Source organism: Gadus macrocephalus, chromosome 16, assembly GCF_031168955.1.
Source record: "Gadus macrocephalus chromosome 16, ASM3116895v1".
Taxonomy (NCBI): domain Eukaryota; kingdom Metazoa; phylum Chordata; class Actinopteri; order Gadiformes; family Gadidae; genus Gadus; species Gadus macrocephalus.
In genome coordinates, this window is record NC_082397.1 from 9,066,236 (window position 1) to 9,092,801 (window position 26,566).

The 26,566-nt window shown below is 47.0% G+C and overlaps 2 protein-coding genes across 10 annotated transcripts in view; both read right to left on the bottom strand.

The window, feature by feature from the left end:
* synrg (synergin, gamma) overlaps positions 1-3,645 on the bottom strand; it is a 38,298-nt gene extending 34,653 nt beyond the window's left edge. For 7 of the 9 annotated variants that reach the window (XM_060074969.1, XM_060074968.1, XM_060074961.1 and 4 more), the window contains exon 1: positions 1,751-1,852. In XM_060074969.1, the coding sequence (XP_059930952.1) occupies positions 1,751-1,785 (35 nt within the window). In that variant the 5' untranslated portion in view covers positions 1,786-1,852. Of the gene's footprint in view, positions 1-1,750; positions 1,853-3,431 lie in introns of those variants that run through there. The other 2 variants (XM_060074965.1, XM_060074964.1) reach the window with 2 other exon arrangements.
* Positions 3,646-8,861: 5,216 nt separating this feature from the next.
* Positions 8,862-26,255, bottom strand: hnf1ba (HNF1 homeobox Ba). The gene is made up of 10 exons (XM_060074749.1): positions 25,620-26,255; positions 23,513-23,712; positions 22,768-23,035; positions 22,220-22,443; positions 17,336-17,487; positions 15,272-15,395; positions 14,646-14,831; positions 14,064-14,182; positions 13,392-13,436; positions 8,862-11,403 (listed from the first exon to the last, which is right to left on the bottom strand). Exons 1-10 carry the CDS (start codon positions 26,000-26,002, stop codon positions 11,383-11,385), a joined length of 1,722 nt encoding a protein of 573 aa, XP_059930732.1. The 5' UTR covers positions 26,003-26,255; the 3' UTR covers positions 8,862-11,382.
* Between the last annotated feature and the right edge of the window lie 311 nt (positions 26,256-26,566).

Sequence of the window (26,566 nt, forward strand, 5' to 3'; positions counted from 1 at the left end):
GTGGGCAGTAGAAATACTCTAGCACTGTATCCTTCATAGGCAGCTACATCATTCCTCCACTACTAAGACATAAGTAGCAGCTAGGCCAAATAGGCAAAAATATGTAAATACTAATAAAAGTCATGATAAAAAATGTATTTGGGTCATCAACGGATTTAAGAGTTTAGGAAGAGATTGTCTGACTTTGGAGCTAAATAACCTAGCCGATGTCAACTCCATGTAAAGGGATAGGGAGGTTAGAGAAGTTTTTTATCAACTCAGGGTGGTTGTCTGTTTAGAGACCCGGTAGTACTGCTCCATCTACTGGCATCGCACCGCTCTACCATTCAAAAATAACATTTACATCAATTCAATTATATATTGGTCAGTGTCCTTCACTAGTTAATTTAATTTTCCTTGCATCTTTCCTACTTTCAACATGCTGTTCCACATTTGGGAGGAAAAAAAAACCTTGGGGTTTGTTAGGCAGGTCAACGTTCTGATGTTTTCCAGTAGACATCTTACTCATAGCGATAAAATGGGCCCGCCACCTAAACTAGTTTAATCTTGATGACTAAACCCAACCGCAACCTGCCCAGATGCAAAAATAAACACATACTCGAGTTGTATGGAGGATTTATAATCAACGAATCACCATGAAGGCGGATGAGCCATGCCTAATTATTCAAAGACGCTAGACTAGGATTATCTCCATCTTTGGGTGTAGTATTTCAGGTAGTGTCAGTATCACGAGGATAGTTGAGAACTTTGAGAAACAAGGGAGCACAGATATATTATTTAAACCACTGGGCAACGCCAGAGCTTGTCTTATGAATGAGTCATGAAGATGTCCTGTCCTGCTCTCTTTAGATAATGCTGCATTTCACCACATTTAATCAATCCACACGACCTACATGGACATTTACCAGTCCATCGTCATTATGGTGAATTAAAAGTAAACCCACGACCCTGTCTGCTTAACAGAGCATTGCTTTGTGTGTTTCTCATGTTAAAATAACCCAGATACAAAAAATAACTCAACTCTATGAACTCCTGGAGACCCCTCTGAAGCACATCAGCTCAGAGCTGATTCCTACGTCATCAGCACCCCGAAACAGGCTGGATGGACGTAGAGTGCACACAGCAGGGGGTTGTCAGAGCAACCAGAGCAACAAAACTAGGCCTTACAGGTCTGAAGGATTAAACGCCATCCTCCCCCTCTATGTTGTAGGACCATTGATCTTCTGATCTCCATGTAGCTTACCAGTACTCATAACACACACACACACACACACACACACACACACACACACACACACACACACACACACACACGCACACACGCACACACGCACACACGCACACACGCACACACGCACGCTGGAGTCGGCGACAATGGCAGGAGGGTGACTGTCATTCGGGTCCGAGTTGACAGCTAGGCTACTTGTTGAAGCACACGTTGATCTAGAGACGCAAACATTGAAACATACAAACACAGCAGAGGAGGGAAGGTCGTAGCTAACCTGGCCTACATACACGGCTCTGCCTCTTCCAGACCAAACCAGACGGACCAGCTAGCAAGCAGCATATCTAGACACCTGTCTGCCAGATCCTCTTCTCTGGTCCTCGACAACAGACAAAGCAGCTCTGCTGATCGGGGCTAAGTCCGACCTTGACGCTAAATACCCGAGCCGCTTGATTACAGGGCTTCGCATCGACAAACTATCCCACATTTAGACACGTAGGGTTATAAAAAAAAAGAGCATAATACCTGCCGCCTCCCCCAGATCCTGGCCGTAGCGCCATCTTGATAACAGTTGTTTCCTAATCTGAGGGATATCGTCAGCAGTGACGATAGCGGGCACTTCCGGGTTGCTGTAATGCGTGTTTAGCACCGCAAGGTGTCATCGTTGTCACAGCTATACTAATACTATGCTATGCTACTATAACTAAAACTTCAGTCAAGTGTCATTTATTGTGACGAGGATTACAATAAATAACAGTTTTCCTTTCAGTATTTTAATGTTAAAATCAATATTCGTTTTTATTCCCTAATCTATATTAAACGAGTATGAATGTTTTAGTGTTTAAATGCAGTTGAAAATCTTTATTGCATTATAAATTAGAGTATGTCAACTCTAATTTGTGGTTAAAACTAAGTGGCCTCACTACTTTTATTTTCACATTGGCTATATATGTGCTGCACATTACTCAGATAGAAATACTAATACAATAAAGAGTCAATAAGAGTAAACAAGAATAAACAAAGGATGATGATTATGCTGCATTTATAATAATAATTACCAATGTCATTAGGTGGTTTTTCAGCGGTTGCAGGTTATCTGCATGTGCATATGTTTATGCATTAAGTTTGAACCTTGATCTGTTTCAAAGTACAAAAGTAGGCCAACTGCCAGTAACACCTGAAGTACATTAAATAACCCTTTTTGTTTCTCTTCTGGTTGATTGACACTATAATGTGGTTTCTGACATGGCACACACCTATGATATCAAACCACAAACATACCGCTTAAAACACCGCCGTTATACAGTGTTCAACAATAAAAAAATTATTCTTTCACATTCACACACAACCTATAATAAAAAACGATTCAAAGCAAAACAACGAATCACATAAACCTTATTGATTTGTATTGTACGACACAGACACTTGACCCCTGAAGGTTTGGCTTACATGTTTACGGGCTGTGGGAGGTCACTCAGGACCCAGCGCAGCCTGATGCACGCCGTGATCAGGCCGGCATCCTCATTGTTCCCCCGGTGACAAGGCCGAGGAACAAGATGGGTCCTTCGGCCATTGTCCTCCTGAGAGATTTACAGCTTCAGTAGGGAATGCAAAGCAGAGGACGACAAGGCCCTCCGCTGTCCATCACCCACCCAACCCTTTTTAGATTTGAGCAGGACGATTCAAGCAATGTTTTCTTCCTTTTACCCCCCCCCCACATCTAAGATAGGGTTAGCAGTAGCTCAGGAGGTCGAGCGGATTGGCTGTTAACCGAAAGGTTGCTAGTTCGATACCCAGCTCCTCCTAGCTGAGTGTCGAGGTGACCCTGAGCTAGACACTTAACCCAAACTGTGTGAATGTGCGCATGAATGGGTGAATGTCAGGCAATATTGTAAAGCGCTATATAAATGCAGTCCATCTACCATTTTACAGCAAGTGCACTTATAGAATAAAAATAAAGTTATTCATACTCTCTGATTCCACGAGGCCTATCATTGGCCAATCTCGGAAAAAATACGTTCAACGCTGTCCAACGGCAAAACCCATAGCTTGGATGAGTCATCACGGTCAACCTCATGTCCGACAGACGGCGCTCCATACAATCCAGACAACTAATGGTCCTCGGCCGCCGTTGCCATAAACAACCAGGTTTGTTGTGTGTGAGTGAGTCAGGCCGGAGGGCTTTAAGATGGTCTCCTCCCGCTACCGTTCATCACCTCTGTCGACACCGCCGGCCCGGCGATAAGCTCTCGTCAGTCTCTCCGCTGTGGCGTCGCTCCCTCTCCCTCCCCCCCGAAGGGAGCCTTTTCAGGGCCTTTGAGAGCCAGCTCCACCGTGCGGGGTCTCCCACCCCCTGCTGGGGGGCCCGAGTTTAGCTGGAGGCCAGCCAAGCCACTCACTCAGTCCCCCGTCCCTCCACTCTCCTACCCCCACCACGACTGACTCTCTGCTCTGGGCAGCGAGAGGGTAGACCCCCCGAGGAGGGCCCGAGAGAGACATGAGTAGAACATTAACCTGGCTCCCATGCCGGGCATCCCATAATATCCACCATAAATCGTTAACCCCTTGGAGCAGCGGGGCCGTGACAGCACCAGCATGACAGCATCAGTCTTGTCAGGGGAGATTCTATAGGCAATGGGATGATCTGCATTTATGCTCTTCCATCACTCTGCCTGGGTCCACTATAGAGCTATTAGGGTGAAATGGTTCCCCAAAGGACCCCCAACACCCAGGCAAGTGAAAGCAGGTCTGGTTGTTTCTTTTTGCCACACACCTCCATAGTTTATCATAATTGTTCTGAGCCCTCCAAAATTTTATGATTGCTTCTTTGGTGCAAACAGTGGTCAAACTAGAATGGGACAATTATCACAAAATGCATTTAAACCACTCAGTCACATTGTGAAGAATTTTTTTTTACTCTGTGGATTTATTATTGACACCTTCGATGCTTTTCGGTGTTTAACACCAAACCAAATCACACATCTTTGAATGAGGTTTTGAATTGAAATCCAGAGTCTGGGTAACAAGTCTTTGACTGTCCAAAAGCTACAGCAATTAACGCAGCTCATATGAATGAAAACACTTTTTAAAACATTCATTAGTTATTGCTAAAGGTAATACTAATATATAATTTGGCTTAAGCCTCCTTCTTTACATTGGAAAACATGGTCTACCATTTTCATTTGATCCATCATCCATTGATTGTATATTTGTTCATCAATCTTCTACAGAGCGTGATATAACTGACTGGAAATCAATGTAGAGTAGAGAATGTCTGACCCCTGAACCAATTATCAGTCATTTCAACGCCATTGTGTGGTTTTAAATTATACAGAATATAAGAATATAACATCAGACCTCTGAACCAATTATCAGTTATTTCAACGCCATTGTGTGGTTTTAAATTATAAAGAATATAAGAATATAACATCAGACCTCTGAACCAATTATCAGTCCTTTCAACGCCATTGTGTGGTTTTAAATGATACAGAATATAAGAATATAACATCAGAACTCTGATCCAAGTATCAGTCATCACAACGCCATTGTGTTGTTTTAACTTATACAGTAGCAGCTGTTAGTACATTTTCAGCCAAAGCATGGTGTGTGTGAGTGTGTGCTAACACATTAACACAGTAACACACTTCATCACAGAATAAAAAGCATAACCAACGCCGGTGAGAAACATATTGCATGCTCCCAAGATACATTATGCTAATGCTAACGCTAAAAGGGAACATCAAAGGGCCCTACCTTTTCATTGGCCCGCGCGGGGGTCACTCTGCGCCTGCTGATTGCTCCGTCCCCGGCCCATCTCCATGACTGGGGCTTCTCCAGCAGGCTGTGATGGAAGAGCCCTCTATCAAAGCAGCTCCATACATGTGTATGTATCGCTCTTTAGTCTCTTGGCGTAAGCTCTGTTCGCAGTGACCAATTAGCCCTGGCAGAGAGCGGCCCCGTGACCCTTGACCCCTGCTGGGAAGCCTTACCCATTAACCCCTCGGGCCCCAGCTGGAGTCGGTGTAGTCCCCTTTCTTGCGGGGCGGCTAAACACGCGGCCGCATTCAGCCCAGAGCTTCCACTTTCTGTCCCTTTGTCCGCCGCCCCGGTCCCCGGCTCGTTCCTCAGGCCGACCTCCGGGTACCTCTGGGGTACCCTGCATCGGTGTGACCCACACACACACACACACACACACACACACACACACACACACACACACACACACGCACATATACACACACATATACACACACACATGCATACATATACATACACACACACACACACACACACACACACACCCACACACACATGCATGCATACAGAGATACACACACATACAGTCATACACACACACACACACACACACGCATATACACACACACATGCATACATCCAGTCATACACACTAACACACACATCCAGTCATACACACACACACACACACACACACACACAAACAGGCAGAGGCACACACATAAACACACATAGACATGTATACACATGCTCACACTTATGCACGCACACACACAGAGAAAACACACATACACACACACACACACACATACTGACATATAAACTCGCACACTAATGCACGCACACACAGAGGCACACAAAAACACTCACACACACACACACACACACACACACACACACACACAGATACACACACACGCAAGCCTGAAATGGGGGCAATTACAGTAAATTAGGAATATTAGGTTTGGGGACATTACAGTGATGTATTGATTTATTGTTGTCTAATTGAGGCCATTTGACAAGTGTTGCCAAGTGTCTTAATAAAGTCATCAATATGTCATGATGCCTCCTTTTGTGTAAACTCTCGCTGGAGTTAATAAAAGCGGATTCAGAGGGAGGATGTCGGATCAATGATTCTCCAGGCTTGTCAGATGATGTGCTGTGTAGTTTGTGTTCAGCATAGACAGCAGTGCAGCGCTGAGGTGGAACACGACCCCACACTAGCATTGGTCTGGTGGGGACTTTAGCTGTCTTTTAGTGAGAGACAGAGAGAGAGAGAAAGAGATACAGAGAGAGAAAGAGCGATAGAGAGAGAGAGAGAGAGAGAGAGAGAGAGAGAGAGAGAGAGAGAGAGAGAGAGAGAGAGAGAAGATGAGAAGGCATGAAGATGAAAAGTCATGATGGGTTAAAATCTAAACTTGTTTCCTCAAACCCAAAAGAACTTGATGCATGGCGATAGTATCTCCTAGCATCTCTACTGGCTTCCTGAATAACGTAAGTAATTTGCCTATTCAACTTGTTCATCAAGTTATGCAAAGATGAAGAAAACAGGTGTAACAAAAATAATACCATAGTAAATGCTTTTTCGATTCTATTCATGTGATGTCTTTCATGTGATGTGACTTATTAATTATTATGCTGCTAGTTAGCTGAGCATGTCAGGCACAACTTCTTGCAATTATATGTTATATTTAGTCGCTGATACTGAAACTGTGATAACAGTAAAGATAATTGGCTGAAAGGTTCGCCAGCACTGTTTATAAACTCCTGTAACTCTTGTTCATAAATAAACTCCATTCAGATAGCTATATTCACATTTGAAATTGATATATATTGTTTCTTTCTTTACATGTGTTTAGATCATGATGACCTTCCCTTTACAAATCAGAATTGTTATGGTTTCTCCTTAACTCTCATTAACCCTGAACACAATGCCTACTTTCAAAACTTTAATATGAAATACCATGGACGTGTTCTCCAATAACTCTTTCATAAAACTAATAAATAAGAAAGTCACTCATTCTTCTATAAGCTAAACAGAAGGCGTATTAAACTCCCAAATTGAAACCATACATAGGGGTTTGGAATTGTATTCCAAACTGTATGTCCCAAACAGATGCAAATGAGTTTGCTAATCTTGCTGCTTCTTCTTGGAGAACAGCAGTAAAAGGAGCAGTGGGGAGATCTTTAAAGGCGACCCGGGTCTGAAATCAAAGGCCTCATTGATAACCAAATGGAGCAACATCATTGGATTACAAGGGCTTGCCCAGCAGGACTTCCCCTTGCATGGACGCCTTCGACCTCGCAAGAACACAAGCGAGCTAGAACAACACTAACACAGGGAAACACAAAGGAAGAGAAGCCCTGGGACTTATGCAAGCACATCCTTTCACAGGACTTCATTCCTATACAACTGCTCTATAAAGTCATTCCGTACAGGACTTTCTTTGGTATATTAAACTGTGGCGATACATGCGGACATGCATGTCACCTCTCGTTGGCAGAACTTGCTATTGTTCCATCTGTCCCTCCCATTTTTCTTCTTCTCTGCTTTGCCCGGCCTACAAATTGAATTATATTGCTTTATTGTTCCTTTACCTCACGCTTGATTGTTTGGGCTGTTGATCACTGTTCCTATTCCTATCTATCTTCCCTATCTTAGGTCGTAAGTAGTGGTTGGCTGTGATTTCATGATGACGAAATAAAGGTTTCACAATTTGGCCGTGTAATTGGCCTATAGTTGGAACAATGATAGAAACGGATCAGAGGATTCATTCCACATGTAGCTGAGCTACATGCAAGTCCTTCAGTGTGTGATCGCATGGGATCTGTAGAGGCCTCTTTGTCCTAAATGCAGAACACACCGAATGATGGCGTTGATGGCACCAGTCGTTATTCTCCAGTCAATTAACTGCAGCATGTTGTAAACACAGGTGCTTGTTGTGGTGCTGCCACACTGATGTAACACCAGCGTGTTAGGTGATCACAGGGTGCAAGCTGTGGGATTCAACACCACTTTGAGGGCAGTTATCACCCCTAATTGAGTTCAAACTCTTTGGATTACACTTATTAGGATGTGGATTAAAAAATGTTCAGGTCGTCGGTTTAGTTTACACTTTAAATAGTTAAATCTTACGTGGAAAGGTCTGTCCTTGCCTTTCCTTGACCCAAAACATATACTCAAAGGATGAGACACGTGTTCATCATTGTGCTGTATTGTACTACATATACAAACATAAACAAAACATATTCTGGTTGCACTTCTTGTCCGATATGCACCTTTATGAATGTTGATCCTGATCCTTATTTGTACTATGTTGAGGAGAAACTACCAAAACCAAGAGCACAACATCAATACACTAGTCCTCATTATCATCATGGGGATGATTATAATAAGGTGCGACCAGGCTGGTACAGATGACTGATGATCTGGGTGCCGGGTTCATTTAGAATCACCTCAGACCTAATGCACTGACATGACACCCAGAACTTAGTGCAGGTGTCTGTGGCTGAAAATAAGCATGCACTTTAGATCCACAAAGTTCAAAGCAGCTCCCTTCTTATCATGCACTAATACCACAAATCTTTGTGAGGGTGCCATAAACTGAGTAACCACCTCAAAGGTTATAGGCATTGTGTTGCACATTGTCTCCTGGGACAAGAAACTCTCTTCCCCTCCCTCTCTCTGTCTTACTATCTCTCTCTCTCTCTCTCTCTCTCTCTCTCTCTCTCTCTCTCTCTCTCTCTCTCTATATGTCGCTCTATATCTCTCTCCCTTTATCAATCAATCGTGTGTACTTTATTTCTGCCCTTATCTCTTTCCATTATTTCCCATATAAGGAAAGAATTTAATCATAGTTGTGGCACAATTATCTCTTAGGGTGGCACCATGTTATAACTTATATTCAGCCAATTCTATGAGAAACATTGAACAGGCATACTTTTAAAGCAAAGTGTGACGTATTTCACGATACCAAAAATAAACAAATAAACAATTAAAGCAAGCTTTGTTACATGGTTCTAAAAAATCACACTAAAAGGAAATAATTCTTGAAGCAGTTCTTTCCTTTTGGAGAAAAAATACATTTTACTTGAAATATCAGCATTTTCTCAGAAAGTATAAATAATGATTTTAAGATTGATTGCGATTTTATACAAAAATAATACATTAAGAGTGAAAGAAAAAAAATCAACACCGTCTTCTCAAAACACAAAAGGGTGAGTGCCTTGTGATTGCATGGCAGTAAAAGTCTCTATAACAGTCCCAAACCAACCGACATTCTCCAAAGAAATGTCATGACCTAATATTGAACAGTGGACGGGATCCATACGATATGCTTTGGGTTTGCCTACTCCTCCAGGGCCATTGGACTCGTAGCGCTTCGAATCTACAAACTTCCTCTGACAGTGAAGTGTGATGAGTTAGCATGACATCTTGTTTTGTGTTGTTTATGAGTGTGTGTGTGTCCAAACTCCTAATCGAATTATACGTGTCTAATACTGCTTGTTTGAATGTTGGGTTTCACAGAATCACTTAAAGACGACTGAGCAGCTTTAAGCTGTGCTTCACTAACTACTGGAGGGAAAAGAAATGAAAGTAATCACTGCTGCGTTTCTGAATCCTTGTCAGTGTTGCGCTCCACCCTGGGTGGTCGTACGCTGATTCATTAGCATGACAAGTATGAACTACAGTTGCGCTGTTCGGTATGTCTTCGCTTTGGGCTGGATGAAGTGGGAGCGGGAAGGGAGGGTGAGTCCCATTCCTGAAATTCACCTCAACCCAAATGCAAACAGTGGAGAGAGAGAGAGAGAGAGAGAGAGAGAGAGAGAGAGAGAGAGAGAGAGAGAGAGAGAGAGAGAGAGAGAGAGAGAGAGAGAGAGAGAGAGAGTGAGAGAGAGAGCACGAGAGAGAGAGAGAGAGAGAGAGAGAGAGAGAGAGAGACAGAGAGAGAGAGACAGAGACAGAGAGAGAGAGGGCCACGCCAAGATATGAGACTGTGAGTAGTGTCAAAAGGGAGCACATAAAAATGTGACTCTGATTCATAAAAGATAAGAATCATCTTATCTTGTGAAAATGTCAGGCCATGATTTTTTGGTGTTTTCAGTGGAGCTAAGTGATCAAATGGTTGGGAATTTTCTTTAAAAAAATAAAGTCTCAATAATGTCATCTATGGACCGCTAGCAGAGGGTGGGTAGTCAGAGTTCTGTTTTTGAGGGCAGCTTCATCATCACCAACTGAAATAGCTGCTGGTCATTTTACCGATAGTGCATATCAAGTCTCAAGTTTGTGGGGGACCGTTTGCCATCCAGTTGAACAAGAAACGTCTCAAACTTTACATAAACATTGCATAGTCCTTCAAAGTTTTCAAGATTGTCTGAATCTTTCAATCACAGTATTATACACACACACACACACACACACACACACACACACACACACACACACACACACACACACACACACACACACACACACACACACACACACACACACACACACACACACTCACAGCCATCAACTCACAACAATGAAATCCTTTAGACTATAAAATGCTCGTATTACCTGCACTGAAATTAGCATGGCAAATCGAAAAGTGAAAATATAAACATGGAAGACTCTGCATGAATAATAATATGAAATAGCATTAAAAAAAGAATCACTACAGGTGTCCCGGCTGTCGGTCATTATGATTGTCGCACTGTTCTGCAGGTGTTTGAAGCCGGTGACGCATATACAGGGCCAGAGAAGCACACTGACTGGCACAGTTCCCAGGACTTCAGCAGGATAGCAAGTCTCCTTGAAGGAGACCGCCTTGTGTCTTCAAAAGCCCTGGGGAGGGAACCGGACTTTACTCCTGACGGATGATGTCTTAACTGCATGATTACACATCAAATCACAGTGTAACATGGCTGTGTGGAGCCTCCGTTTCAGCCCTGCACCACATAGTTCACAGGTTTCATTCAGCAGGCTTTCCCTGATTGTCTTTTGTTCCTTCGTGACGGGACTGACTCCCCTTATCTCTGAAGAGGGGAGGGGGTGGACATAGGACAGGAATACTGTCTTTTGCAAAGATTGTAGTTTAAAAAATAATCTTGTGCATTGTTGTTGATCGTTCTTTTCGGTTCTTTTTGCTTGACGAAGGAGGGAAGCCAGCCTTCTCACTGAGAGACATGCATGTCCATGACCATCTGGAGTGAGTCTGTTGTTGTGGGAGACTTCTTCTTCTTCTTCTTCTTTCGCTTCATCCCCTGACCTCTAACCGCTACTCCTCCTGTTGTTGACCGAGTCACCAGTCCAGAATACGGTTGGCCCGTTATTAAGGGTTGTCACGGTAACCGCAGGGAGAGGACGGAAAAATTTGCTCCGGTTGCCCGGCGCCAATGAAGTCAGGTGCACACCGTCACCAGGCCTGGAGCGGACACTGCAGGAGGGAGAGGGGAGAAGAGGGAGAACAACCAATACATAAACAGGTGCTGAAAGACAAAGCTGCATGGAACAGCAAAACAGAAATGAGTACAAAGACATGAAAACAAAAACTAATACTAAAGGTTTTAGTTCTCTATGAACATCATTACTGTACCGATGGCAATATATTGTTTTTCTTTTTCTGACCAATTATTGTATTGACGTACTTATTGTAAGCCGCTTTGGATAAAAGCATCAACTAAAGGGCCTGAATGGAAATGTAAGTTATGGCTGTATGTAACACAAAACCAAAAATGACGACCAAGACCAGGAAAAACAACAAAACACACTGAAAGTTACAGCTGCATGTAACCAAAACCAAAAATAATATCGCAACCAAACTGAAAGTTAAGGCTGCTTGTAACACAAAAACAAAAATCCCGACCAAGAACATGGAACGGAAAGAAACAGGTATCCGATAACAGTCAGTCTCACTTCCGGGTTTGGCTGAGGGGGAATTGGCGGGTGTAGAAAGGAGAGTAAATACATCAAGCCTGCACCTTCATGTGCCACACCTGACTAAACACATTCCCCATCCCTCTTCTCCTCCTATTCTGTATTTAAACGCCTTTTTACCCCCAAGAGAGTGTTTGTGGAATTCAGCTCTTTCTTTTCCTTTCTGTAGAAGGGTTGTAGGCGGGTGACCCCGGGCTGACCTCCCGTCCTGCAAACAGCCTCACCTGATAAAGGTGACTGCAGCCCTGAGTCATTAGAAACGGCTCTGTACGTAGACATGGCTCTCTTTCTTTTTGTAACAGACTGGCTGCTATTGAGGAAGGTGGGTGGCGGAGGGACGAGGGGACGGGGGACGGGGGGGGGGGGGGGGGGGTTGGTAAACAGCAGTGTTATAAACCCTGGGCACGTTGAACCAGCCATGAGAAAGGCTGTGGGACCTCTCCCTTTACCCCCGTCTAAACACAGCCCTGATAAGGAGCGAGCTGGGAGTGGTGGCCAGGTAATGGCCGTCTGAGCGCTGTGGTCTGTGGCCCGGGTAATAACCCCCGATGACGGCTGAAGCCCTAGCGCAGCAGAGCCCGGTTCATCACTGTGCAGCCGTGTCATCGTGAATCTGTCATCGATCCGCGATCGACCGCTTTGCGCCATGTCGGAGGAAAAGATCCACTCCGCAGAGAGAGACTCGGTGTATTTTTTTGGAACATTCTCTCGCTCCATCAACCCATCAACCCATCAGCCTATCAGTAGCAGTGCTACGCTTCGTCTGCTCTCTCCCTTCCTCTCTTCCGCTCACTCCGTCTCTCTCTCTCTCTCGCTCCTTCGTCTCTCTCTCCCAGCGTGGGAAATTGAGCGTGTGAAAACACCACGTACGGCATTTCAGGCTAGAGCGATCACTTAGAGCGAGGGAGAAGTGGGACAGTGAGGACGAGGGACTGAAGGTAATTACTAAGGAAAGCTCCAGCCCCCAAAATCCCCCCTGTTCCGGCGAGCGGCTGGGCGTGTCATTGGGCTGGTCGGGCCGCGGCAGCCCGGCCTCCAGAAGCCTTGATTAACGGCCGGGCTCATTTCCTGATCGGAGGCAGAAGCAACAAGCTCTCTCTCTCTCTCTCTCTGAGCGGGAAGCCCAAAGGAGGCAGAAGTAATCAAGCGCCGTTCGGGCTGAGGGCCCATGTGATTGATTGGCCGGGTCTATCTCGAGGAAGTAGGAATTCAGAGGAGTGTATTATCCATGTATCCTACGGCCCTGTTCGTTTGGAACAACGCAACAGCGGTATTCGGACTGAGGTCAAACACGACAACTATGCGCTGAAAAAAACTCAAACGGATGAAAAGTGCGGAGTGTGTTTGTGTGTGTGTGTGTGTGGGTGAGCGCACACTTGTTTGTTGGCGTGTGTGACGTGATTAGATTACAACACGTCGGGTGCACGGTGGGTTTGTCCCAGCGGGACTAAGGCACTAAGTCAACTGAACTGAGGAAATGGTATTTACCCAGGACAGCCCTCCGATCTGCACCATCTTGTTTCCTGAAGCATCCTAATGTGGCAGGGATTAAACAAAACACACAGTCAGTACACACACGCTACACGCTACTCGTTACACACACTCCACCCTGATCCAGTAGGGGCCCCTCAGTGATCTCACACCACGTGTTGCTCAGCCTGCATTTAAGGGTTCTCCAGGAATTTCATAATAATAATAATAATACCAATAGTACGATTTGGACGAAAAGAACAATTGATACTTCATACTGAAGCACCGTATTAAACGTTCCTCGTTGTTTTTTTGTTGAGCTAAAGATTGCTTTAGTTTCTGTTTTGCTTTGTTTCATTTACACAAACAGAAGAACCTATCTGCTTTTATTGACATAAAGTAAATACATTTGATGGTTCGGTATGAACTTAATGCAAAACAACACCAATAAAAAAACGGTAAACTTATATACCTAATGTTTAATGCAAATGTTTACTTTTTAAAACAATTAAATTTGACCCATGCAGAGTGGTCCATACAAAGAACAGTGTGTGTGTATTAGTCTGTAACACACTGTGCCCTGAGCGTGCAGGAAGAGGGTCGAGTGGCCAAGGAGGGGGGAGGGAGGAGGGGAGTGTCAGCGGGACATCACGTGACGAAGGGGTCAATGGGCCAATCAGGATCGCTCACCTGTTTGCCGGACGCCATAGAGCTGAGTGTGCTGAGGCTGTTGCCGTCTGTGACCACCATGGCTGAGGGGAAACGTGAGGGGTGGGAGTACTGGGGGGGCTCCTGCTTATGGGGGTACACTGCGGAGGGGAAGACGGAGACAGAGGTCAGACGTGTGACGGAAAGGGCGGGATGTATGCAGATTATAATCAGACTCAAATTCCAACTGTTGACAGGGTATGCATCTATGTATGTAGTGTATTAATGTTCTAAACCAAAGCTTTGATGAACAATCTCACAACATTTAGTCGCCATTGGAAACGTCCCTGTTGCTGAATCTACTCCGAACTCAATTCATTTTCAAAGTGTGGGCAGGACAGCGCAGAGGCTAGGATCTTCAACTCCCGGCCGAAGAAGGTACTGAGTTTGGTACCTGTACCGAGGTACAATCCGGGTGCCCTGCCACATTACCTGCACCTTCTGAGCAACTTACACTGAATCAGATACATTCGTCATTAAAGAGCTGAGCTAAATGTCCAGATGAAATCTGAACAACAACAGCAGCAGCGTCAGCAGCGTCCTGAGGACGGGCGCGGCACTCACTGTGTGAGTGTGTGACGGTGGCCATGAAGGGCTGTTGGCCCATGTGGCTGGGAGAGTGCTGCATCAGACTCTGCTGGTGACTGCTGTGGAGGTGCTGGGAGAACTGGGAGCCGGGCTGCAGCGCTGCCAGGCTGCCCGCCACGCTGTTGATCACCGGTACCGATTGGGACTGGGACGTGTTTAGACCTGAAGAGGGGGTGGGGGGGGGGGGGGAGGAGAAGAGACAGGAGGGTCAGACAAGGCAAAATGGGTCGGAGGTTCTCATGGTGGGAGAGGGATGGACTCTACAGTTTTGAGGTTCCTGGGTTTAATCGCTGCATTACACAGATGCATAGTTGAGTTTATTCCTACCTGGACCTTATTTTCTTGAAATATACTTAATAAAGTTAGGCTTCCACTACTAAACTGAACTAAAATAGTACCATTGGGCTTTTTATTAAAGTTTATTAACTACTTCCTGAATAACGTTGAATCAAGTTATCAAGTTGTATCACAGTGGGGTTAGAGGTTAGGGTTTGATGGAGTTGAGGAGACTAGAGTTAGGATGGAATTTAGGTCTAGATGGAGGTGAGGAGACTAGGGTTAGGATTGGCATTAGGGTTAGGGTTCGGTGGAGGTCAACTCACTCTGTGCGATGGCCATGACACTACCAGACAGAGGCATGATGAGGTTGTGTTGGTGTGTGTGATGTGAGTTGTGGATGTTGGTTAGCGTGCTCACGGGTGGAAGTCCTCCGCCTGATCCTGAGATCTGGAGGACAAAAGCAAAGACAGAGAAACTTGAATATTTACTACAAGGCATCTCCCAAGCGTTCAGTTTGTGAGAACTCAAGTGCCCATTATGTAAATAACTCTTTTTGAACGTGAGACAACTATCCAAGAAATGACTAAGGGTAGATCAATGTTTACTCCGTTGCGTATGCGTTTTCAATGTGCTTGTGTACATTTTGTCATACACAGCACACAAGCAAACAATGATAAGGAACAAAAGGCGAAGAAAGAGAAAGACATAAAATATGTCACCGCTTGTGTTTTTGTGTGCGTCTGTGTGGGACTGCTTGTCCACTCTCCGACCTGTTGTACGGTCATGGACTTTGTACGAGTTCCTAGGAATACTTTCGTCGAAAATAAGGCAGAAGTATCGCATCATCTAGCACAACATTGCTATTCATGGGTGTGATTCCCATCGACCACTGGCTCCGCCCCCGGTGGGAGGGGTTAGGTCTATTTGAATAGTCTGCTAGCTGCATGGAGGGAGGGCGGCGGGGGAACGGTGTGGGTGGGGGGGTGGGCAGACACTCATCTGTAGATAAGGAAACTGTCAGCTTTGACCTGCTACACTGTACACTGCCTGGCCTCGCTAATCACACTTTACCCGGCCGTAAACGCTGCACGCAATACCTGTTGAAAGTGAACCACGCCGCTTCTACCTCAGTTGCATGATTTTTTACAATACGGCTTTATGGCGAGTCATTTCCTCGGGCGAAAACACAGCCGTGTATCAGTATTTTAAAACGTTGAGGTTTCGTGCGCCAGGTTTCATTTTTGCAGTGCAAATATTGGACTAGGGCAGAGGGGAGGGGACGATGAAGAGAAGGGAAGGGAAGGGAAAAAAAAAAAAGCGGTGCACATAATCAAGGGCTGACGTCATCCCCGCCGGGCGCAGAGCAAGCACCGCTCCATCTGGGCCTCCTGATCGCCGGGCGTTTAATCAATACCGGCAGAATGTTTCTTTGTCAGGTTTATTGGCCGAGCCGGGAACATGCCTGCTCTGTCCGGGTGAAGGCCGAGCGTCTGTCGCGTCGTGGCGGGCCACGCCGACTCCACCTTCCCAAACACAACACCAGCACAATGCAGGGATTGTTGGCTGTCTGCAATGCTCTCTGGGAGCGGTGGAGGTGGAGGGGGAGGGGGAGGGGGTGGAGGTGTGGGGTTGATGGTGGCGGTGTTGGTGGTGGTGTGGCGGGGATGGTGTTGGTGGGGGTGGTGTTGGTGGTGATGGTGGCTGTATTGGTGTTGGTGGTGTTGTGGTGTTGGTGGCAAGAGTGGTGGTGGTGTTGGTGATGGTGGTTGTGGTGGTGTTGTTGTTGATTATGGTGGTGTTGTTTAAGGTGGTAGTGGCTGTGGTGGTGGTGGTAGTGGAGGTGTTGTTTAAGGTGGTAGTGGTGGTGGTGGTGGTGGTGGTGGTGATAACGGTGGTGTTAGTGATGGTGGTGGTGTTGTTGTTGTTTAAAGTGGTAGTGGCGGTGGTGGTGGTGGTGATAGTGGTGGTGGTGGTGGTGGTGGTGGTGGTGGAGGTGTTGTTTAAGGTGGTAGTGGTGTTGTTGTTTAAGGTGGTAGTGGCGGTGGTGGTGGTGGTGGTGGTGATAGTGGTGGTGGTGGTGTTGTTGTTGTTTAACGTGGTGGTGGCGGTGGTGGTCGTGGTGATAGTGGTGGTGGTGGTGGTGGTGGTGGAGGTGTTGTTTCAGGTGGTAGTGGCGGTGGTGGTTGTGGTGATAGTGGTGGTGGTGGTGGTGGTGTGATAGTGGTGGTGGTGGTGGTGGTGGTGGAGGTGTTGTTTCAGGTGGTAGTGGTGGCGGTGGTTGTGGTGGTGTTGTTTGTGGTGGTTCGGGAAGATACTTTTACACGCTGACGTGGGACACAGAGCTTATCTAATCTGAGCCCCAGGAGGGCCCAGGTGTGTGCACCCACCATCTTGGAGTCGGGGGACAGCAGGCTGTGGTTGGGGTCCAGCCCGCCCGGAGACACCTGCTGCAGCACAGAGTGGCTGGTGGACATGTTGCTGTTGTGGTGGCTGATGGTGGTGGAGGAACTGACCTCACCGGGACCCTGGCTGTAGCGCACTGGGGAGGGGCGGGGAGAGAACAGAGAGAGTGTTACTACAGGTTAATATTGACAGCATGGAGAGAGAGAGAGAGAGAGAGAGAGAGAGAGAGAGAGCAGACGGAGGCCTGCATCACTGCCAGGCTCTACCGAGCCAACCAGACTCACCTGCTCTTTGACTCTGGCTGGGGAGGAATGGACAAACAAACACACTGACCTCTCTGCTGTTTTCTATCTGTGTGGCTGAGCCAAGGCCATCCACTGTGTACACACACACACACACACACACACACACACACACACACACACACACACACACACACACACACACACACACACAGAAACTCACACACACTCAGAACAGCAGGCCCTCAGAAACCGCAGCAGACTAAACTCACACACAAACGCACAGTTGCAGGATAGGGTGGAATACCAACTACGCCATGAATTGTGCCATATTAAATCCAAATAATTATGTGTTCCCAAGGCTCACCGGACATTTTCCAGTTGGGAGACAGGACATGGGCCGCATTACCCTCACCAAACTCGAGGTCTAGACTGGCTGTTGTCGCTTTCTTGGCTTAAGTATACCCCACCCTCCGACCCTTCACCGCCAAACCACGACCCACCCTCCTCTAACCCTCTAATGGCTGTTTGTCCATGCTGCCTCCTCTGATACCGACCGAGTAAACATTACACAATTACGAGCAATGCCGAACACATTCTTATCCCCTGGGCTCAGCCTCACACAGAGGGAGGGATTCCCTCCCTCTCGCCCTCCCTCCCTCCCTCTCCCCCTCCATCCCTCCCTCCCTCCCTCCCTCCCTCCCTCCCTCTCCCCCTCCCTCCCTCCCTCCCTCCCTCCCTCCCTCCCTCCCTCCCGCAGAGCCCTCAGAGAGGCCTAATGTGACTGGGATGTAGAGACAGACTGTGTTTGCACTCGGACCTCACCCCCCCCCCCCCCCACACCCGACCGTATCTGTCCCTGACCCAGGTAGGGCCCGCTGACTGCCTGCCAGCCCGAGACCTACAGATGACAGGATGCATTGATACAGGGCGGCCGCCGGACACAGAGAGAGAGGAATCGATATCCCTTCTTTGATTACGCAGAAGGAAAGTTTGAGCCCAAGAGCGTTGTTTGAGAAAGGTGTTTGTTTGAGACGACCTCATCCAATCAGTGTTTACACATTTCAAGTTGTCAAATAACACTGTTAACACTCGTCAAAAGAGGAAGATCAATTGATTCTGTGGGAAAACATACGTTTAAAATCAAATACGATCAAGTGCAATATCTATAGGCTTGCTTACAAAAGGCAATACACATGGATTCACAAATACCTGTTAAAAAACCATCACATTTCTCTTTCAACCTCTTAAAAGCACCAGTCGGTAAAATAAATCATCGTTCAACGCCCACGCACCCATTACGGATTTCGAAGGAACTACGACTCCGGAACACATTTCACTCGCTAAGTAGCGTTCCACCATTTTGGCGAGCGCACAAGAGGACTATAGACCGTATATTGTCTCCGTCAACACACTCGCTGGCCCTCAACACCCGGCAAGGCCTTGTAAACGCCGCCGCCAAACAATAAACTACTCCATTGGACTCATGACCCCCATTGCCACACAATGGAGGTGGAATCATAAACAGGCAGTTATCTTGGAGCTTGGCAACCTCTTTAAAGTGTCGTGGGGAGAAGGATGCTATTCAGGCCACTGTTGTGTCTCTGTGTTCAGCAGTTACTTGAGCCATGGGGGGGGGGGGGGGGGGGGGGGAATGTCCTTGTCAGCAAAGGAAGGGCTCCTGCCACCTTCTACCAACACTGAGGAACACTATTAAAGCAGAGAGGGAATCGCAGCCCCTGGTTTCATGCGGATTCGGAAGGACACATCTGTTAGCATTGTTGTGCAAACGGGATGTTTCATAACAGCTTTATTCTATGCTTTGGTGTTAACCGTCGCCGTTTTTTAATCGTAGATTAAAGCGGAGATAACCTATATAATGACCTAGTAACGACCAAAGATAGTTTATCATTTAGACCAATCAAAGCGATAGAAACAAAAGTATACAACCCCAGCCAAGCTTGGCGTGAATCAATCGGGACCGAGCAGGGCTCTTAAGGGGGTAGGGCGAGAACCCCAGAAGGGGAGTGGCAGCACAGTAGCGGAGGAAGGTCTAAAAGCAGCCAGCTCCCTGTGTGAGCCATGTCATATCAAAGCCCGGCCCTCCATCCCCAGGCTGGGCTCATTGTCGCGTCGGTGCATATCAGAGACCTCCCGGGTCTGCCCTGGACGTAGCCAGGCCCACAGGCTCTCTGGGGAGGCAGGAAGGGCCTGTGGAAAGCGCAGAGGTCGGCCGTCCTTTCCACATGCTGGTCCGCAGTTCCTCGCTAGCCTGGGGTGTCAACCGGGCAGCCAAACAACCCACGGGGTACACCCCCGCACAACACACACCCACTACAACCGCCCACTATCACTGTGTCCGATTCGGAACCACTGACTCAACGAATTTGGGGCTTTTAAAAGAAAATAAGACTTTCTTTGTCGACGGAAAAACGTTTTAAACGGGCAAATTCGGCAGTTGTGCAACTATTGTAAACTATCCACAGAAAGGTTAGAGACGCATGATCTGATCACCAAATCTAATTTATGCTTAGCTTAGTGTTCTTAGCTGTTAGCCGCTGGTTTCTCTAAGGCGGTGACCAAAGCCTTCGAGGTGGAAAAATCAACGGACCAAAACAGAATCAATAAAACGTCCCAACGAGGGAGCTTTGATATGACCTAGCGGCGACCTCGCCCACAGAACGAGAAGGTGTGTCGCCAATGGTTGAAAAAAGAACATTGCAAGGAGGAGGGCGGGCATGGCTATGGGTGTGTGTGTGTGTGGGGGGGGGGGGGGGGGGGGGGTCTCTATAGGCGAAAGGAGAGGTCATCAGTCCTGTCTGGCCAGAAAATAGCCAATACTCGCACGGACAGCTCCCGCTGCTCCGACTCTGCGGCCCAGCTTCTGCGGGCCTACTGGTGTCCCATAAAGGTGGAGGGGGGAGGCTTTAACGTCTCCCCTCCTCAAGCCCCAGTGGAGATAAATGAACCTTGGTTACAGTCACTGCAGTCTTCTAATACACCACAGACAATGGCCCCCCCTGCGGTGGAAGCCTATAGAAAGTAGGAGTCAGGGGAGTCCCTTATCAAAGGCAGGGGAGATGTAGTGGCCCAGGATTTTATTTGTCCATTAAGAATGCATAATAGAGGCTGCGGCCTAGCAACGCCAAGGGGTCCCCTGCTGCTGCGTTATTGTCGGGGCCAGGGGCCGACACTGAAAAACAGCTGATAGCGTCGGACGGACGCCAGCAGGACATCTTGCAAGTAGCCGGCTCAGGGCAGCAAGGCTCGGGGAGGCGAGTGTCTTAGGATATTCACCCTACCCTCCTGCCCTGCCCTTCCCCCTTGGCCGCATCCTCCTCCTCCTCCTCCTGCTCCACCTCCTCCACCCCTGCTCCACAAGCCCAGCGCTGACCGAACCGGCCCAGCCGCCCGGGGGGTCAATGCCTGGTCAGGTGTTGCGTGGAGGGGGCAAAAGGGAGGGGTGTGCGTGCAAACAGACAACCCGCAAGTGAGACCAGTTTGTCCACAGGTAAGAGAGCAAGACGTGGGTTTTGTTCTCTTCAAAGCTGACCTCGTGTTCTAACACGGGCGGACGACAATGGACCTTGATTGACTCTCTCAAATCACAGTTTTATAGCGGGGTGAGTGATGGCACCCAGGATAATGCTCCGGCGAAGCCTATCAGCCTTTGTGTTTCATGTCATATACCACAACAGGTAAACTCTCTGTCAATACTCCATTACGCCCGAACGCAAACAAGCGCAGGGTCAAACAGCCGGAACAATAACGTCACCGTGTTTTGGCAACTATCTCAAGTGAGTTGTTAGCAACCCCGTCAGGGTGAAGGGAGATGTGGAAATCAGGGGCAAGAGTGTGTTGGGGCACTGTGGAGTCGCTCTCCCCTCTCGCTGACCCTGGTCTGACCCTGGCCTGTCACGGGACCCAAGTCTCTGGGCTGACTTTGGAGTGGAGATTGCAGGTACAATGCGGATTGTTCCCCGAGCGTCCCCACAGATCACAATAACAATGGCATTTGCTCAGCTCACTCACTCAGCCTCATTGATCACCGGTCGCTCTCTACGGCTCTGATCTCGTCAACTGTCGCTTCCTACCCTAAATATTGTCTGAAAGGAAACAATCGCACTCTGTTTCCAAAGCGAAATATGTATAAGGGGGAAAGTATGTGCGAGTATCGCTGCATATGAGTGTCTAATTACTTTGAAACTGTATATATATAAACTTCATATGAGTTAAAACGGATATATAGTCTCATCAATTCTGTCAGTTGGAGGTGTAATGATACACAATGTTAATTTGGATCAATTCGATTTTAAATTCTTTAACCACTCGGGTACACATCCTATCCCATACGGTAAAAGAAAACTGAATATTTTGAGTTAAATTAACAACCAAACAAAAAAATCTGATACAATTCCTGGCCAAAGCGGGAAACGTGTTTCACCCACCTCACCTTAAATAAATAACCCTATGTGAGACAGCTCACTTTTAAAAGCTGAGAGCTGCATGGCTGGGGGAAACTTGCACCACTGTTCCCCTTCAACATCCATGGCTGCCGCATCAATAACAACGATACGCACCAAACAACCAGTGCCCATAGGTTATGATGCCCTCCTGGGAACTTACTTGGAGGGGACGCGCTGTTCTGGGGGTGGTGTGGCGAGGCGTGGGACAGCATGGTGGTGAGGCTGTGTGTGGGCGTGTGGTAGGCGTCCATGGCCAGCTTCTGCCTGAAGGCCTCCTCCTTGCGACGGTTGGCGAACCAGTTGTACACGCGCACCTCCGTGACCAGATTGGAGCCCAGGCCGTGGGCCTTCGACGGGGACACGCCCCTCTGTAGACACTCAGCCCTGGAGAAGGAGATGGCAGTGTCAGTGGAACAGGAAATAAAATAATAGGAGCGTGATATAGAATATAAGGGCGTGATATTGATTTTCCTATTCTTACGGCTACTCTTAGGAGATGTTGTTATATATTAAAGTAGGTTTTGCAGCACGCCAGCTTTTTGGGGAGCTACTCCAATTCCGACATAGTTTAAACTTAATTCATTACGTTATCAATGCTCTCAGCCTCACTTTTAAGTGGCAGCCTCACTTCTAAGTAAGCAGTGTCTGCTTAATGGCTTAAGGTAAATCATGTCATATTCCCACCACCCTACTGGTCTCCTAACCCACCTGTTACACTCCTCCACCAGGGCCTCCCTCTCCTCCTTGCTGGGGTTCTTCTGCCTCTCGTAGGCCTGGTAGAGGATCTGTTGGGACGCCGGCCCCCACTTGAAGCGGTTGCGTCTCATCTTCTTGCAGGACGGCTCGCTGCCCAAGTCCTCCCCCGATTGGCCCAAGCCCGGGCCAGACGGGTTGAACTCGGGGAAGAAGAACACGGGGTCCTGGTTCCCTTTGTCTGACATGTTGCTGCCGGAGCACTGTACCGCCTGGTTGAACTCTGGGGAACAAGAAGGGGAAGAGATGGACGTTGATACAGGACTTCTTTAAATCACACCAATCAGGTCACCCAAAACAATTACATTGTTAAAAATATATGTAATAGTAGCCTATAAGGATACCCCTTTTGGAAGTCAATTTAAATCTGTGATTACAATTTCTGTGAACCGCTGGATCCAAACCATAACTTTCTTTATGAATGTATTATAAAATTGTGTTGGGGGAGGGGGGGGGGGGGGGTAATAAACACAACCTATGGACAACAGTGGGGAAGCGAATGTCAACTGACATACGAGGAAGTTTCTCATCTAAATAACTATCGCCTACATCAGAGCAGGGCCAACAGGGCCAGGCCCTCGACTCGCAGGCCTCGTCTATAGCGGGCCTCGTCTAGCGGGCCCTCGGCTACAGCGGGCCTCGGCTAGCTACAACAGGTGTATTATCATCAACGCTGTGAGAAACTCAAATATTAACTTACGTCTGAGAATTTCCCGCTGTTTCCTGACATACCAGGTGTACAGCGCTGCTCGCTTCTGCGTCTTCATGGGCGTGCCCTTGTTGAGGTGCTGGGAGAGATGCGACTGGTTGAGCCCCGTGACGTCCACTACCTCGCGCTGCGGAATGTTGTGCTGCTGCATGTAACCTTTGATCATGCGGGCCGCGCGCCACGGGTCCTCGCTGGGTCGAGAGAACACACACATGTTTTAAAAGACAGGACTCATTTTAATCCCTTTACTTTATATTGCGATGCCACATAATGTGAGACAACAATGATGTCGCTGCGGTTGTGTGGTTTTGGGAGCGTTGTTGTTTCACAACAAGGGCCTCGAGTTAAAGGATTTATTGGGTGTTTGAGGGCCCAACACCGAGGGACTGTAACACTCTGATATGCTATGTACAGCATAGGATTGTATCTAACCGCATGCCATAGTATAGGCACTATGTATTCTCGCGAGACCAGGGGACGGCAGTACGATACAAAATGTTGGAATAAATAAAGACGCACGCTAATACGCCTGGAGTCACTCATATACTTATTATATAAGTAGCCTACTAATATAAGTAGCCTACGAACAGTGCCACAGATTGCCAATAGTAGAGGAGCCATTAATCATTTGGACTTTCAAATGGAGTCAAACACCTTTGTAACAAAAAAGGTTTAACTTTGTGTTATAGACGTGTAGCAGATAAACGCCGTGTTTCGGCAAACGCTTAAAATAGATTCACATAAAAAAAATCGTAAGAAGGTAGGGTATGAGCCGTAATCAACAGATTGACGCCAAACAGCAAAGCATTGCATCAGGGCCTTTAAACAGGCCTTAAAATAATATAACGGACGATCTAAAATGTCTCGGTTGAATCACTGGTTAAAGCAAAGTTCATACGAGCCCAGCGTGTTGGAGTAATCCTCCAACCAACTTGAACATTTGTAGAGAAATCAGACCCGATCCTCCTTATTAAAACCTGGATATCGGCTCGACAAGTCAGGCCGACAGGCCCCATAGCTGATCTATTTTAATTGTAGCCATACACTCTTTACAATTAGTAGGCCTACTCTAATTCTAGGAGCGTATAGGACGTGTCACTAGTCCCAATAAAAGATACGAAGGGAAAACGTAAACTTACCTTAATTACAGATCAGTAGGAAGCAAGTCTGACAGCGGTAATTAATCCAAATACACACGACCGTTTGTTTTGGAGAATGGCTACCACTAAGGCACTGGGTTAAGTGGGAGATGTTGGTTTATAACTTTTGACAATGAATAACCAGATCTCCATTCACTCTAATCACACGCCACTGTGTATCTTTCAGTTGATGATTTATAGAATAAAATTAATAATAACTTCGCACACGTGGGTTAGTTTTGTATTCTAGTCTGCGTGTCTAGCCATGTGTTGATGTTTATAATGGAATGATTTTAGGCTGTTATATTTTAATCAAATAAATTCGTCTGAAAAAAATAAATTCGTTTGAATGCAATTAATTTAGACCTAGAACCGGCACGCTGACTTTAACTCCGTCCATAAAAATAATAAGACAAATGATACAAAAATAATGCTTAAAATACAGACACAAATACCAATTAAAAAAAAATATGAGAAGAATATTAAAAGCCTCAGGCCTGGTGCTCGCAGAGACGCCGAGGTGCAGTCACTTTCTCCTGGAGCTGCTGCCGGCTTTTATCACCAGCAGAAGTTAATAATAAATAGAAACCCTTTAGTGGATATTTTGCTAAGGTAAAGAAATAATAATCCATGTGGATAATTAGTAACCAGAACGTGAAAACGAACCACTGGCGGGTGATTTAAAAACTGTACACATAACGAACCGAACGCTATCCATTTAGGCCTTTTGAGAAGCCTCGACTTACATAGCAGCGGGGGAACCTTTCACAAAGTTCCCACTATAAACCCCAGACCGGTACGATAGTACCACAACCCAGACCTACCTTCCTTATTCCTGCCTGTATTTATCCTATCCTGTACGATTTTTTTGGAGATTATGTGTGTGTATGTGCAAGTGTCCGGTTATTTCACTGCTATTATAAAAGAAGAATTGACTGGATGATCGGGGCTCGACTCACGCCAACATACGGTCAACCTCCGCCCTCTGCTCCGCCGCCTCCTCGGTGTTCAGCGACTGCAGCTCCTTCAGGATCGGAGGGGTGTCGAAGTCGTCCCCGTCCTCGGAGCCCTCGTCCCCGGACAGCTTGCCCTTACTGTGCCCGTTGGTAAGCGTGTGGAACACGGGCTTGGAGTCCGAGTCGCTGCCGTTCATCTTGGAGCTCGGAGGAGAGCTCATGTGCAAAGGATTCTCCAGTTTAACTCCGTAGGACCCGGGGGCCGGACTGGGGTGCATGTCGTCCAGAGCCTGGATCAGAAGGTCTTTGGTAACTCCAGAGTCCAGTAAGGCGCTGAGAAGCTCCTGCTGAAGGGATGTCAGCTTGGATACCATGTTGGAAAACATTAAAAAGTTGGACCCCCGCTATAAGCAAAAACTGAGAATATTTAAAAAAAGGATGGGGGGTTTAGAGGGGGAACAGCCTACACCGCATTTAAACAAAGTGTAGCGGTTCTCCTTCCTCTCGGCTCCACTGTGTGTGCGGTAGTATTTCCTCCTGTTGACACCTGCTCGGAGAGGCTGGTTCACTTCCCTGTTGAGGGCAGTGCTGGAGCTAATTTGCCATGATGCTTTCGGAGGGCTGCAGGGAATATAAAACATGGTAATGAGTGGGCCGGCTGATGGAGGCTTTATGCAAATGAGGCGCAGAGGCCGCTGCAACGCGCGGGACGTGTTGACACGGCGACGCTGCCCGGATCTGATTGGCTCAGCTTATCAGCATAACTTGGACGGACTTTGGACTCTGTTGTATATGCAAAAGACCAGCAAGAAAGAAACACAAAAAAAGAGCTGTAAATATTCCCCTCGACATTGTATCCTATCAAAATTCTCGATTAGGCTATATTTATTTTACCCTACAGTCAATATCCTCATAATTATTTTTGAAGTGTTAATTAGGCTATAGTTATC

Coding starts and splice junctions, on each gene's coding strand:
- hnf1ba (XM_060074749.1), bottom strand. CDS start 26,002: ATGTTTTCCAACATGGTATCCAAGCTGACATCCCTTCAGCAGGAGCTT. Junction 17,488..22,219: donor GAACAGCGCGTCCCCTCCAA/GTAAGTTCCCAG, acceptor GCCCCTCCCCAG/TGCGCTACAGCCAGGGTCCC. Junction 15,396..17,335: donor TGTCCCCCGACTCCAAGATG/GTGGGTGCACAC, acceptor TTTGTCCTCCAG/ATCTCAGGATCAGGCGGAGG.